This window comes from Neophocaena asiaeorientalis, unplaced genomic scaffold, assembly GCF_003031525.2.
Source record: "Neophocaena asiaeorientalis asiaeorientalis breed wild unplaced genomic scaffold, Neophocaena_asiaeorientalis_V1.1 scaffold124, whole genome shotgun sequence".
Classification (NCBI taxonomy): Eukaryota; Metazoa; Chordata; class Mammalia; order Artiodactyla; family Phocoenidae; genus Neophocaena; species Neophocaena asiaeorientalis.
In genome coordinates, this window is record NW_020174135.1 from 14,981,239 (window position 1) to 14,997,323 (window position 16,085).

The 16,085-nt window shown below is 38.1% G+C and overlaps 1 protein-coding gene across 1 annotated transcript in view; it reads left to right on the top strand.

The window, feature by feature from the left end:
* LMAN1 (lectin, mannose binding 1) overlaps positions 1-16,085 on the top strand; it is a 29,980-nt gene that overhangs the window by 5,990 nt on the left and 7,905 nt on the right. The window contains exons 6-10 of the mRNA XM_024754892.1: positions 5,872-5,995; positions 7,793-7,851; positions 8,260-8,392; positions 9,810-10,003; positions 10,136-10,206. Of these exons, the coding sequence (XP_024610660.1) occupies positions 5,872-5,995; positions 7,793-7,851; positions 8,260-8,392; positions 9,810-10,003; positions 10,136-10,206 (581 nt within the window). The remainder of the gene's footprint in view (positions 1-5,871; positions 5,996-7,792; positions 7,852-8,259; positions 8,393-9,809; positions 10,004-10,135; positions 10,207-16,085) is intronic.

Consider the following 16,085-nt stretch of genomic DNA (forward strand, 5'->3'; position numbering starts at 1 on the left):
TGATAGAAATTCAATGCATTTTAAATTTGGATATTGTTCGCATACTCATCAGTGTTACTCTGAGAGAGCAGAGGTGGCTTCAAAGCTCCGTGTAAGTGGTCATGTGTTGTCAAATTTGCCAGTAGGTTTGTGTTTCGTCGGTGAATGTTTAGGCATTCTGCTGTGTGCCACACAAATATGAATAAGACAAAGGTCATTTTCTCCAAAGAGCTTGTCTAATGGAGGTGACATTATGTAACATTATGCTTATGTAATGTTAGTATGCTATGTGGTAAATTTAAGGGATCAGGAGGTTAGAATCCTATAACTCTGTCAGGCTGGAGAGGTGAAAGTCAGGAACAGTTTCTCAGAGTTGAGCCGCACCTTGAAGGAGAAGTAGAAGTTTCCTAGATGGAGTGCATATTCCAGGCAGAGAAAACAGGCATCGGGACTGTTAAAAGATTTGGGAAAGGCAAATAGTTGGTATGGCTGGAGGATAGAGGAGATTTGGAGAGTGAGGTTGAAAGGTTGACAGTAACAAGTCTCGCAGCCCTCTGTGTAGTTTATCCCGTAAGGAACAGTTTACAGAGTTTTAAGCAGGAATGTGAAATGATCAGGTTTACAGTTGAGGAAGATGACTTAGGCAGCAGTGTTTTTATAATGGTATTTGTGAAAGGAGCAAAAAATAGGATGATTTTAGCCTTCTTGCTGTAAATGAGCCACGACCTGTACTTGGTACTCTACATGCAGTTTCTCACGTTTTCTTTTTTCTTCCAGTTTTATTGAGATATAATTGACCTACAGCGCTGTAGAAGTTTAAGGTATACAGCATAACGATTTGACTTACATACATCATGAAATGATGACCACAACAAGTTGAATGAACATCCATCATCTCATATAGAGAATTAAATAGAAAAAAATTTTTATATTAGATTGGAATTTTTATATTAGATTAGAATTTTTTATTAGATCATATTTCGTGCATGATTTCCAAACTGAAATAAAACTGCACATGTAAAATAAAATTTAAGAAATAAAATAGTAATGTCAAACTTTTTTTTTCCTTCTGATAAGAACTCTTAGGATTTACTCTTAACCATTTTCATATGTAAGACGGCAGTGTTGATTATACTTACCATGTTGTACATTACGTCCCTAGTACTTATGTATCTTATAACTGTAAGTTTATCCCTTTTGACTGTCTTCATCCAGTTCTCCCACCCCCATCCTCTACTGCTCGTGTCCACAAATCCAGTGCTATATGTTTGTTTGTTTGTTTGTTTTTCAAGTAAAATTGACCTATAACACTATGTTAGTTCCTGGTATACAATGTAGTGATTCAGTATTTCTGTACATTTCAAAATGACCACCGTGATAAGTCCAGTTATCTATCACCATACAAAGATATTTCATAATTATTGACTGATTTCCCTACACTGTACATTTCATACCTGTGACTCATTTATTTTGCAACTGGAAGGTTGTACCTCTTACTCTCTCTCACCTATTTCTCTCCTCCCTGCCAATTCCCTCCCCTCTGGCAACCACCTGTTTGTGCTCTGTGTCTATGACTCTGTTTTGTTCTGTTTGTTCATTTGTTTTTTAGATTCCACATATAAGTGAAATCATACAGTACTTGTCTTTCTCTGTCTGACTTACTTCACTTAGCATAACACCCTCTGGGTCCATCCATGTTGTTGCAAATGGCAAGATTTCAATCTTTTTATGGCTGAGGAATATTCTGTTGTGTATATGTACTACATCTTTATCCATTCATCTGTTGGTGGGCACTTAGGTTGCTTCCATATGTTGGCTGTTGTAAATAATGCTGCAGTGAACGTAGGGGTGCCTATATTTTTTCTCATTAATGTTTTCATTTTCTTTGGATAAGTACCCTGGAGTGGAGTTGCTAGATCCTGTGGTAGTTCTGTTTTAAATTTTTTGAGAAATAATCTCCATGCTGCTTTCCATAGTGGTTGTACCAATTTACATTTCTGCCAGCAGTGCACAAGGGTTCCCTTTTCTCCACACCCTCACCAGCATCTGTTACTTTGTTGTCTTTTAGATAATAGCCATTCTGAACAGATGTGAGGTGATGTCTCACTGTGGTTTTGGTCTGCACGTCCCTGATGATTTGTGATGTGGAGCATCTTTTCATGTACCTGTTGACTATCCGTATGTCTTCGGACAAGTGTCTATTCAGATCCTCTGCCCATTTTTTAATCTCGTTGTTTGCTTTTCTGATGTTGACTTGTATGAGTTCTTTGTATATTTTGGATATTAACCCCTTGTCAGATATATCGTTTGCAAATATTTCTCATTTATTCCAACAGCCCTATGGGGAAGGCATCCCAGTTTTATAAATGGGGAAATTGAATACGGGAGAGTTTAAGTAACTTGGACAGTGTCTTACCACATAAGTAACAGAACTGTGATTTGAACCCAGCACTATTTTAGCGGCAAGACTCCACTTGTGGTCTGAACGAGGGTAGAGGAAAGAAGAGATGATTAGGAGGTGGAGACTACAGAACTTAGTACTAGTTGGCTTGGGGCTGGGAGAGTGAATATAGTTGTGGAGTCAAAGATAGTTCCTGAATTTCTGGCCAGTGTTCAACTAAATGTTACCATTAACTAGCCAAAAAGCAGCACGTTTCTTTGTGTTTGAGGGAGGAGTGGGAAGGCAGACAGTTGGTAAGGAGTTTAGTTGTAGACAAATTGAGTTTGGGTTAATATTTAGGTTAGGTGGACATACCCAGCAGGCAGTTATAATAACTAAGTTATAATAACTAAGGTCACTAATACCATGTGAACATTGCATTTTTAACAATACCATCAGTACCTGGTTATATAATGCTTATAAGTAAAGAATATCTTGTATACATTTTTCTTTTCCCTAAATCATGAGCCAGCCTTGCACTCCTTTGTATAAACTCTGAAAAAGACAGTTATTTGGAAAACTTTGTATTGGCTTACTCTTAAATTCCAAACTAATTTAGAGACCTCAGAATAGAGGCACTGTCCAGTCTATTATGACTAACTTGGATTTGAGTTCTGCTGGAATTATTATACATCCTGTACAGTTTCATCAGGGGCATCAGTAGGTCATGCTTACCTTCATGTGGCAGAACCCAGATACCAACCGTGGCGAGTACAGACACACACCTGAGTACACAGATCACAGGGAGGCTGCCTACACGACCCCACGCAGTGAGGCCGTCAGCCCTACCAGCAGTTCGCAAAACCGTAATCCTGCAGAACCCCCAAAAAAGTTCCGTGGTCAGATAAGATTGGGAGGTCTGTGCATACAAGCACGTTAAAGACGCTGGGAAGTCCCGAAATAAAGAACCTTTATTAAACCCCTCATTCTTTAGGCTTACTGGGCCATGGAATTCTCTTTTCACTTCGTATCTGTGAATGTCTATAGAGCCAGTGTTCTGAAGAATACATTTTAGAGAGACTTGGCAGGACATCTGGTTGTGACTTAACGGTCCTAGCCTTCGTGTGCCTGCTCCGTCCGCTGCCCCTTCCTGTGATACTTTCCCCTTTCCTCTCTGCCTGGCGGAGTCGTGCTCATTCTGGAACATACTAGTTCAGGGTCCCTTTCCATCAGATTTCCCAAACATCAGCTCGTAAGGATCTGTCTCTCTTAAACTCTAAGTGTTTTTTTTCCCTCTGGTGCTTATTTGCCCTTTAAAATATGTTGTCTTGACTTGCTAGTTAATTATGGTTTGTATGTGTTTTCTCATCAGTATGGTTGTACACATCTCAATGCAGGCGCTATATCCTACGTTCCTCATACTCCCTAATATTGTGCCCGTGTTTAGTACTCAAGAAATGTTTACTAAATATACTTACGTCTTTAGCTCCCAGTTGTTTGAGCTTTGGAGGGAAAAACAAAGCAAGGGGAAAAAGAAATGCTGTTAGTGGAGGAAATATGTCAAAACAAGATATTATACACTTTTTTTTTTTGGCCACGCCGTGTGGCACGTAGGATCTTAGTTCCCCCGACCAGGGATCAAACCCACGCCCTCAGCAGTGGAAGCGTGGGGTCCTGACCACTGGACCACCAGGGAATTCCAAAACAAGATTTTAAATACTGCAAGCATGGTATTTAACAACGGGTCGAAACTATAAGATGAATAGGGGATGTTATCTGTAATCTCAGAGAAGCATTACTGGTATTAATCAGTGGATATATTGTACCTGTACAGTCACAGCCCTAAGGTTCCTCCAAACTCATCGTGCAGTGAATATATTGTACCTTTTTTTTGTTTGTTTAAAGAATTAGAACTGGATAGTAAATACTTCTGATGGATTTTCAATTTCTTAGGGCTCAAGGAAAAAATTGAAGAGTTGAAAGTTCTTAGTATTAATTTTAGAATATGATTAACTTAACACTTCTTTTTTTTATCTCTCAAAGGCAAATGTCTTACTGATCGGCGATTTGAAAGACTGTAGGAGAATCAGTTGTACATGCTATAAACTCAAATAGGAACATTACTGAATAGAGGAAACAGAAATATTAATATTGGTCAATAAATGGCAGGTGATTTTTAAAAAATTGGTAGGAGTTCCCATGTTGCCATCCTACGTTATATAGAGATTAACCCTTCATATTGCCCTGTCCCTTACTCTTTTGCTAAAAATTTGGATCAAGTACTGTCACATTTTACCTGTATGACTTTATCTTAAGTGTCACTAATGAAACTTGCATCTGGAGGTAATGATAGAAGTACCCTTACTCTGGTGCCGTGTACCTACTTACTCCCTTTGCTTCCACTCTATCTCGGTGGCTCTTCTTTAGGGTGGGGCTAGTGGTTGGGTTGCTAGAAGTGGAAGGTATTGAAGAGGCCAGACCACTGCTTGACTGGGCTCATGAGAAGAATATTCATGTGCCAGGTGAATTCCTGTGCTTGCTTAGATTTCCAAAGTTCGTTTAAGACGTGTAGGGTCATTATTTCAAAAATACATTCTGCAGTGTAGAAGCTTATGTGTCTTTCTGTTTTTTTCATTTTCTGCCTTTTTTTGTCTATATGACTTGTCACTTTTGCTGACTCTCTGCTAACTTAGTACAGTCCAGTTACCCCCCTATTTTTTTTTTTTTTTTTTTTGGCAGTATGTAGGCCTCTCACTGTTGTGGCCTCTCCAGTTGCGGAGCACAGGCTCCGGATGCGCAGGCTCAGCGGTCATGGCTCACGGGCCCAGCCGCTCCGCGGCATGTGGGATTTTCCCGGACTGGGGCACAAACCCATGTCCCCTGCATCGGCAGGTGGACTCTCAACCACTGCGCCACCAGGGAAGCCCACCCCCCTAACTTAATGAAGAGGAGTTCACTACTTGCTGAGGCAATCTGTTTAATTCTCAACTTGCTATAGTAAAAATTGTCAATTTAACTTATTCGTTGTAGCTCTGTCACTGGAGTTTCAGACCAAGCCTGATCCCTCTTCTGTAGGAACCATTCAGAGAAAGTAATCATGGTTGGTTCCTTAAGTCTTCTCTAGAGAAGGTGAACCACATTCTATTTTAGAAAGATTTTCATGGAAAGTTATCAGATTTTTATTTTTAAGCCTTTGACACACAGTAGGGCAAAAACCATTTTCTGAAGTGAATTATCTCATTGTATAATGATCCCAAATAAGTGAGTTTATTTAATGGACAAGGGATTACAGCTTTTAAATTTTTTTTATTTTCATTTTTTCTTCCAATTTTATTGAGATGTAATTGACATACGACACTGTAAGTTTAAGGTATACAGCATAATGATTTGAAGCTCATAGCTTTTTGGTGGTTATTAGACCGAATATAAAGATCAAATAGTCATAAACTGACTGCTTGAGATTCGTTTTACAAGATCTTTGTAAAAGCTATAGCTACAGTTTGTCTTTCTAGGTAATGATCAATAATGGCTTCACACCAGACAAAAATGATTATGAATTTTGCACCAAAGTGGAAAATATGATTATCCCTGCACAGGGGCATTTTGGAATATCTGCTGCAACTGGAGGTCTTGCAGGTAAAATCTTGGTATCTTTTAATATTGAAAGGTTGTGAATTGAATTTTATTGGGAATAATGTATTTTGGAGATGGGTAGCGTTGTTTGCTTTTAACCTTTTAAGACTGGTTGTAACCTTCCATGATCTGGGGTGCCAGTCTTTTGGGTCTCTTGGGACTGCTGATCCTCTCCTTTCTGTAGGTTTACAGTTGGCTGGGGCTATGTGCAATTATGTAAATTAGACTGTCAGTTTGGGTGTGATATTTTATAGTGAAGGAGACATTTAAAAGGTTAACTGCCAAGTGTTTTAGGATCCTGAGAGCTGTCACAGCACATTTAAATGAATTTGGTAGCCTGAGGAAATATTATTGGGGGCTAAACTTTAAAGAAGACGTACTTACCCTTTTTTTTCCATGAGTGGTGATAAATGAACTTATCATTGGATGTTAACACCATCTTGTGTTCATATTGTATAATATTTTTATTATTTTCAAATATGTGAATTTTTCCTTACAATAGAACAAGGAGGGAAGGAGAAAGGATAGATCATATTTAACCGATTTTTAGGTGACTTGGCCAAATCTTGGATTAAAGGGCTTTCTAAAGATCACATGGCCAATAAATCAGACCCAGGCCGGACTTGGTTTAGATTTCTGGCTCCTGGGCCTAGGGCTCTGTTAACACTGCATGACTTCTCCTAATGTTACCTAACCTACACTATGGTATTACAATTTTCTCTTTAATCTGGCTATATATCTAGATATCCATAAAAGTAGCAGAAAGCAAAGAGATTGCTGCAGTGGAAATTCATCTCTCTTGCTTTGTGGATGTGACACTAGCCAGGATGAGTATTGTAGTTCGATGTTATGAGGTTTGATCTGTTAGCTGTTTTTAGCTTAAACAGCTTGAAATGAATTTGATTTTTTTTTTTTTTTTTTTTTGCGGTACGCGGGCCTCTCACTGTCTGTTGTGGCCTCTCCCATTATGGAGCACAGGCTCCTGACACGCAGGCTCAGCGGCCATGGCTCACGGGCCCAGCCGCTCCACGGCATGTGGGATCTTCCCAGACGGGGGCACGAACCCGTGTCCCCTGCATCGGCAGGTGAACTCTCAACCACTGCGCCACCAGGGAAGCCCCTAATTTGATTTTTTAATACGATTTTAGGTGAAATAAAATCTGTATGAGGGAAACAAATATAAATAATATATAGAAAAGTAATCATATTCTAATCGAGATGCTTTGGGAGTAACAGGAGATGCTATTAGTAATGCCAGGGGAACACAGATAAATCAGGACTGTCCCAGTAATCCAGGACAGAGCAGTGTCATGGTTAAAACAGGAAAGTAAGGCTGGGACTGATAAGCACTATAAGAAAGGTTCAGAGACAGATAGAACAGGAAATACCTGAAGAACAGGATTTTGTCTCACTTGACTGGGACGCAGCGCATGAAGGAGATTTGTGGAAAAATAAAGGAGGATCTTGCTGCCAGAATTAGGAGTTTGGACTTGTTTTGACCCTTCATTTGTTCATTCCCTTATCAGACATTTATTAAACATCTATCATGTGTTAAGCACAGCTAAATGTTCTGGTTTAGGATTTTAAAAAGTGAATTCTAACCTAGTTCTAATATAAGTCAGATGAATTTTTGTCTCTAAGCTCACAGAGCACCGTTGCCTTTACCAAATTAGAGCAAATTTTTGTTGTTTCCCTTATTGATTATTATTTTAAAGCAACAGATGTCTATAAAGTAAATTCACAACCATAAAAATAATCTATTACAGAACTTTTTCACATTTTTTTTTTTTTACTTTGTAGATGACCATGATGTCCTTTCTTTTCTGACTTTCCAGTTGACTGAGCCTGGGAAAGAGCCGGTAAGTATACTCATTTTTTTCCAAAAGTTTATCTGTAGTTTAGTGGTACTGCCTCTTAGCTGAAAACTTGAGAAGACTGACTTAGGTTTGGATCTTGTTTCTGCCAGATATTGCCATTATGACCTGGTACAAGTTACTTAACCTCTGTAACGCTCCATTTCTTCACTGGTAAAACTGAGATGTTTGTACTGGCCACCTTAACGTTGTAAACATTAAAGACAGTGCCCTCTGGCAAGCACTCAATAAATGGTAGTGGCTATTTTTCTTTTTTGTTGTAATATTAGTAGCAAGAGTAAATTAACCTTTCACCTAGTGGTAGAGTAGTTAAAATGAGAAAAAGAACATATACTGAGGTTTATTATTTTCTTTTTAATTTTTTTAATGATCTATTCTTAAACTCCAAAAAAGCCTACACCAGATAAAGAAATTTCTGAGAAAGAGAAAGAAAAGTACCAGGAGGAATTTGAGCACTTTCAACAAGAATTGGATAAAAAAAAGGAGGAATTCCAGAAGGACCACCCTGACCTTCAAGGACAGCCTGGTGAGTTGGAGCAGAGCTGTCCTCCGCTGCAGCAATAGCTGTGGCGCTTATGTGTCACCCGGCACTTCATTCGTTTTATCTTTGCTCTGTGGCAAAGATAAAATGTGCTCTCTGACACATTCCAAGTAATTTCGAGAAATAATTTTTAAACAAATCTTCAGTCTTTAAAGGGCTCGGAGATTGATGTTTTTACCGGGAAGAGTATCGCTTAGTGAAGTGTGCAGTCGGGAGTACCTGGATGATGTAGACAGTGAACCGTTGGAGTGTAAGCTCTGTGAGCGCAGGGGTCTTTGTTTGCTGTGTCTACTTCTGTGTCCCCTAAGCCTAAAAAAACAACAGCGGTGCTGACGTAGTAGCTGAGACTCAGTAAATATTTGTTGAATGAAATCGTCCAAGGTTTATTTCTTTCCTTTTAGTGACACACAATTACCTTATAATATAGAGCTAACACTTGAAAACTATCAAGACTTGCGAGAGTAACGTGAAGTAATTACCGACTCCTCTTACTACTCAACAGAATTCTGGACACTGAAGGTTGAAAATTTTTAAATATTAGTCTAAGCTAATGTAATTAAGAACTTACATGGGCTACATGTCAAAAACAAAACAAGATGAGGCCAAATAGAGGGACTATATATAATCTGCTAACTTTTATGATCTCGGTTCCCTATGAGCACAAATGATCAAAGCTATATTTAATAAAGCCTGGGCTAGCTTTTGAACTAAGTAGTGTGTTAATATAAATGATTAACAGTGTGATTCAGATTTAATGAAGATAAAAATGAAAGGTAAGTTTTATTTTTTCCTTGGATTTGTTTTAAACATCACATAAGATTTGTGAATATATCCTGAAGCTTATTGTAGTAAGTGTTTGAATGAAACGATCTGATTTAAGCATGGTCAGGAATAAAAGGAAAATCAGCTGTTCTCAACTCCATTTCTTAATCTTTTATGTAAGTAAAATGCATAAATTTTAAGAAAATAGTTTGATGAATTTTGACAAATGTGTATACCCCTTTAACCATCACTCAGATCAGTATATAGAATATTTTTATCACCCGAGAAAGTTCCCTTACCTCTTTCAAGTCAACCCCCTTCCAGAGGCAACCAATTAGATTAGTTCTGCCTGCCCCTGTAAATAGAATCACACAGTCTATTTAAAAGACAAAATAATTTTTAGGTGAAACAATTCAGACCTAATTTATAATAAGTATTCAACCACCAGAGATGGTGAAAACAATTAGTAATTTAATCACGATTGAATTAATTACATGCATGTTTAACACTGTGGGAAGATCATAACACTGTGTTGATGATGTTCTTATTCTAGTATATGTTAGTGCTTTGGTCACTTACAGTAATTTGAAAACTATGTGTAGGTGATTCTAATAATTTTGATTTGTAATTTCCATTTCAGCGGATGAATTATTTGAGAGTGTAGGAGATCGTGAGCTGAGACAAATCTTTGAAGGACAGAATCGTATTCATCTTGAAATCAAGCAGCTGAACCGACAGTTAGATATGATTCTTGATGAACAGAGAAGGTATGTCTCTTCCTTGACGGAGGAGATCTCTAAACGAGGAGCAGGAATCCCAGGGCAGCATGGACAGGTGAGCTTTGAAAATATGCAGATATGCCTTAGTTATTAGCCTTTGGTGGCGGAGGGGTAGAAAAGAAAAGCTGTATGTTCTGTAGAATGGGGATTATTGAGCTGGGTGGTCATCTTTTGTTTTTTTCTCCAGACCACTCAACAAGAACTGGATACTGTTGTGAACACTCAGCATGAGATTCTGAGACAAGTAAATGAAATGAAGTAAGTATACAACAGTAATGTCTGAGTATTGCGTGATACCTTTATCCTAAATTCATGACTTCTCTAGATATGCAAGCACATTATTGTTGTAAGACTGCAGCATGAGTAAGAATCACGTTCTAGATTATTTTCTAAATAGGGGAATGTAAAGTATACGGGGACTTTTGATATTTAGGAAACCTGTCTATATTTTTTTATTTGTTCCAAGCTAGAAAAGAAAAAGATGCTTTAGCATCTTAAAAAAAAAAAAAATAGGTTTTGTCACAGTTGTTTGACAGCATTTGTGCATTTCTAAAATATAAAAAGAATATGGGTAGGGGCTTCCCTGGTGGCGCAGTGGTTGAGAGTCCGCCTGCCGATGCAGGGGACACGGGTTCGTGCCCCGGTACGGGAAGATCCCACATGCCGCGGAGCCGCTGGGCCCGTGAGCCATGGCCACTGAGCCTGCGCGTCCGGAGCCTGTGCTTCGCAACGGGAAAGGCTACAACAGTGAGAGGCCCGCCTACCGGAAAAAAAAAAAAAAACATTTAAAAAAAAGAATATGGGTAATACATAACAATCCTAGGATAAATAACTGGAGGAATAAGCATGCATAGTATTACAGGTCTGTAGAACAAACATACCTGATGCCGGAACTTCTTTTTGATGGAATGAAACCATTTTGAAGGAAATATGCTATGTGTGACTCCCTCTTTTTCATCCTGTGTTGTACCCTAAGAGAGCCTGGGCAAAGGGTTGCTGCAGAGAGGAGACACTGTGTCCTTGGAACATTGAATGATAGGTTTTTAAAAAGGATTCACTTATCAGATAATTAGCATTCAACACCTGAAGCAGAGAAACAGCCGACATGTCACATGTCATAAGCTAATACATTAGGGCACTGCCCCAGCCAGTACAGCCCTTGACAAACTAGAATGTTAAGGTGAGTTCTTTAGGACTGGAAAATTCAACCGAATGAGGTTAAACAGAAGGTGATAACATTTAACACCTAGAGATTACAGGCAGCCTAACTTGTAACTGCAAATTTGTATTTCTTTCAGTTGTACTGTTTGGCACTTTTTAAAAAATCTTTAAGTTTTTTTAAACTCATGATTAAAATATTTATGATGTTAAATGAATAGTTAAACTGTTTTAGAAACAGACCAGATCAATATAACATTAAAAAAAATATTTTGATCTAATTTTAGACTTTAGACATTGCAAGAAAAAATAAGGACATATCCCTCATATAGCCCATGTATCCCTCACTTATCTTCCCCCTGATGTTAGCATCTTACATAACCACAGTACAATTGTCAGAATGGAGAAATTAACATTGGCACAGTACTATTAACTAAACTAATGATCTACTCAAATTTCACCAGTTTTCTACCAGTGCCTTTTTCGTTCTAAGATCCTATCCAGTATTGCACGTTGCATTTAGTTATTTCTCTTGACTTCTGCAGTCTGAAATAGTTCATATTTCCTTGTCTTTCATGACCATGGCAATTTTCAAGAACATTGATTAATTCATCGGACCAGTTTGGTTCCTGAGTTTGGGTTTGTCTGGTATTTACTCACGACTGGGTGGAGGTTCTGCACTTCTGACAAGAATACAGCAGTGCATCCTGCTCATGATGTTGGCATGTCTTATGACTGATGATGTTGGCTGTGATCACTTGGGTATTGTTGTTTCTTCCCGGTTTCTCTACTTTAAAGTTACTATCCTTCCCTTGGTGGTTAATAAATATTTGGGGAAAGATACTTCGAGTCTTTGTAAATATCCTGTTTCACTTTAACCTTTGGCTCCCTGATTTCAGCATCCATTGATGTTTTATCTGAAACAAGAATGTGGTGTTTACCAAATGCTGGTTTTTCTATTTCCATAATTCCTTCTATATCTACTTACTGGCATTCTATAAGGACCACTCCTCCTTCTCCCCCATTTATTTATTTAATCTACTTATATCAGTGTGGACTCATGGATTATTTATTCTGTGGGTTATAATCCTGTACTATCATTATTTATTTTGTTGTTCAAATTGTTCCAGCTCTGGTCGTTAGGAACTCCTTCAGGTTGGCTTCTGTGTTCTTTCAACAAACCCCCATCTTTTTAAAATATTTCTTTACTTTCTGGTACTGTAATATGTTTCAAGCTCATCTTGTATTTTCTGTGCCCCAGCTCTAGAATCAACCACTTCTCAGTGAGCCCTGGTTCCTTTTATTGGAGAAAAGTATTTAGAAACCAAGATCTGGGCACTAGGTATACTCATTACTACTGGGGTGCCATTGCTTCTAGGCCCTCTCAGTGGGCAGGTCTAGGGAATATGTGAATGTATACTAATCACACATACACACATATTTTTGTATCCCTTACTCTACATTTGTATGCCACAGGATTATACAGATACTTTGGTTGGACTGGACTGAACTGAAAACTGAAGGGCTGATTTTAGCCTTCCTCCTTTCCCTATTTGAAAGTTGTTTCTCCAAAAGGGAGAAACCTGGTTCTTATCTATAATGTATTTACTTATTGTTATAGTTTTAGTGTGTGCATAAAGTATACATAAAGTGGTTTCAAATTATTAAGCCATATCCCTATGAGAAACACATACAGTGATGGATTTATGATTTATGTAAAGCTCCTTTTGCCTCTAGCCTTACAGTATCTAGTCCAGACACTGTTTTCCAGGTAGTTAGTTTAGTTCTCTTCTTCCCTACTCTCTTCAGTATGGTTATGATATTCATTTATAATACAGTTAGGTTTTTTGTTAGTGTTTGCATTTCTCCTACATCCTGGTTGATTTTAATTGTTTATATTTTGGGTATATGAAGGGTATGTGAATGCTGTGGTTCTAGGGGCCAGAATATATTCATTGAGGTATCACTTCCTCTTCATCACTGCTGCCCCACTTCCATTCTCTCCTTCTTTCTGGCTCTCTCTCATCCACCCCCTGTTGGTAACTCATCCCATTAATTTCTGGTTTGTTCTTCCTCTATTTCTTCTCCACATGTGTATTTTCTTAGATCTCCTTCTTTCTGATGTAAATGGTAGCATGCTTTAGATACTGTTTTGTGCTTGTTTTACTTAAGAGTAATACTAGAACATCTTAAGATTCAGTTAGTGGTCAGCAAAGCCTAGCCATCCAGTTGTATTATCCATGCAAACACTTACTTAGGGTAGTTAGCAATCCATGTAAATTCCCCCTTATTAATGAAGGACAAATGTCATGCATGCAATAAGTTAATGTAAAAGCTGAACTCAAATTTCTGAATTTGTCCTCTAAAGCTTTTTCTTCTGAATAAGCTTCAGAAAAAAATGCAAAGAGATAGGAAATATTTGCCTTTCATAGAAAGGGTGGTTTGTGTCTTCATGGATTTTCACGCTCTTAGGGGATCATAGAATTTTTTTTAGCAGAAGCATGTAGTTCAGTTGTCTGCAGTTTACAGAAAGAGGGGAAAAGGCTCTGAATGATAAAAGATCATGATATGAAAACAGTCAGAACTAGTACTCATTATCTCTACTCTCAGGTGCTATTTTTAGCATACCATAAGTCCTTGCTGATTTTTATTTAATTATAGAAAATTTTAAACATACAAAAAAGTTGAGGCTAATATAAGGGCCTTCTCTCAGATCCCCATCACCCAGTCCAGCAGTTACTAATAACCAGATTTTGTCAGCCTGAGCCATTCATTATAAAGTGCCTCCATCAGCCTAAGTTTTAGCCAGTGATGGCCGTAGCCTAAATCCATCATTTCATTAGAGGTTGAAGAAGGATGACACTCTTATTCTAAAATGCCCTCTCCATGTAAAAAGAATTTCTCTGATTACTTACTTGTTATCCTGAAATAGTTCAGGAAAGGCAGGATAAATACTTGATTCTTTTTTATCATTTTCTTAGACTAACGAGTTGGTCCCCTGGCAGTGACCAAGGTTAAATGATGAGATAGTGAGAGGTGATGTTTGTTTGATTGTTTTTCAACTCGTGGAGTTTAACATGTTTTGCTGTTTTACATTAGTCTTTATAATTGATGTTCAGATTGTTTCGTCTTTGGGCGCTAGCTGTCCCTACAGGTTAGCTTCTGCATCCTTTTGATGCAACCCCAGTAGTCTTTGGTAGCTTCCTTCCTTTCAGGTGTAAGACTTTCCAGGTTTCTCTTGTACATTTCTGTCCCACACGTGTCAAAGGCATTTTTCTTTGGAGCCCTGGTCTTTTAGTGAGAAATGGTATTTAAAGACAGTGTCGTGCTTAATGCTACTGGATTGTCATTGCTTCCTTTTCAGTGGACAGAGTTACTAATGTTCTTTGAACTTTGCTATTTGTATGTGTTGGCTGTGTTATTAATCGGTTGTAATTTTTTTAGTAAGTTCTTTTTGGTGAGCAGACAGCATTTAGCATTTCATATTTACCTTTACCAGATTTTTTGAATACCTGTTGCATTCTGGGTACTGTGCTAGGCATTTTCACATGAATATTTTCACATATTCTTCTGGGATCTTGCTCCTAATTATCATCTTCTGTACCTTCAGCCTGTCCCTGTAATATAATATTTAAGCTATTCAGTGATCTTTATTCATTCTGTATCTTCACCACTCTCTTCAAGCCCCATAACTCAGCCTGCCATTGACATTCTCCCTGGGAGATGACACTGTCTCCTCCTTCACCTCCTCTTTTGTGCTGCACCCTCCCTCCCTTCACTTGTCTCCATCTGCACAGCTGTTGTCCAGGCTAGTCCTTAGCCCTGGATCCCGTTCTTTCTACTTCTCTGACCCTTGCTCTTTAGTGATCCTTTCTCTGTCTTCTACCTTTAACTTACACCTCATACAAAAGGGCTTGCTCTTCCATTATTGAAAACTAATCAAAACAAAACCTTTAATTGACACTTTCTATTATTTTTACTATTGCTTCTCTTTTTCCTTCCTTTTTAGTGAGTTTCTAAAAAAGTAGACCAAACTGCCTGTCTTCGTTTCCAAACCACTGTAATTTGTCCTGAAAGCACCAAACTGTTCTTTCTGCAGTCAGTGGTGCCCTGTAATGAGTACCTTTCAGTCCTCATCCTGCTGGACTTTCTGTAGAAATTGACACCTTTCCCACCCCCTCTATCTTGAGACATTTTTTTTCCCAAGGCTTCTAGCATACCACTTACTCTTGATGTTCTTGGCCTCTGCTGCCTCTTAGTTTTCTTCATTTGTTGGTCATCCTTCCATTATTCCTTAAAAGGTATTTTTTCTCTGGTGTTCTATCCAGCCCTCTTCACTTGACCTATTCCCTAAGCTACATATGCCCTCCTTCCGTCACAATCCCATCCTCACAGAACCCTCCTTTATCCTTTAACATTCAGCAGTGGGTGCCCAGCTAAGTTAAATGCATCTTTCTTCATAGAACTCTAGATGTGCCTCTATCACATTGCTCTCCTGCTAGTCTATTAGTCTCAGCAGGGCAGGAATTATATTTTTCTTGCACAGTTTATATCCCTAGAAATTGCCTGGCTCGTAACATGTAGCAAATAAACATTAGCAGAATCAACAGGCAAATGAATGAATGATGACTCAGTCTTTGTGTATTAAAAAGACATTTATGTATATATAAGCAAGTTCATGCTCTGGGAAGCAATATTTTAAAATGCAGATATGTGAGAAGGTTGTATATTCTGGGATGCTTTATTCTTGGTAAGTATTTTAGAGATAGTAGAATATAATTCTTAATTTGGGTTTAAGTGGAAAAGCTTAGACTCACATGAATTTCCTTGAGCATGTATGCCATTCAAAGAAGTTTTAATCAACAGATGTCATTTATTCAGAAAGCACTTGAGATATTTTGTAGCAAATTTTTAACTCTTCATTGCTCGTGTAACTCAAGTAGAATTTTTGAAGATTTTTTATTATACTTAACATTCAG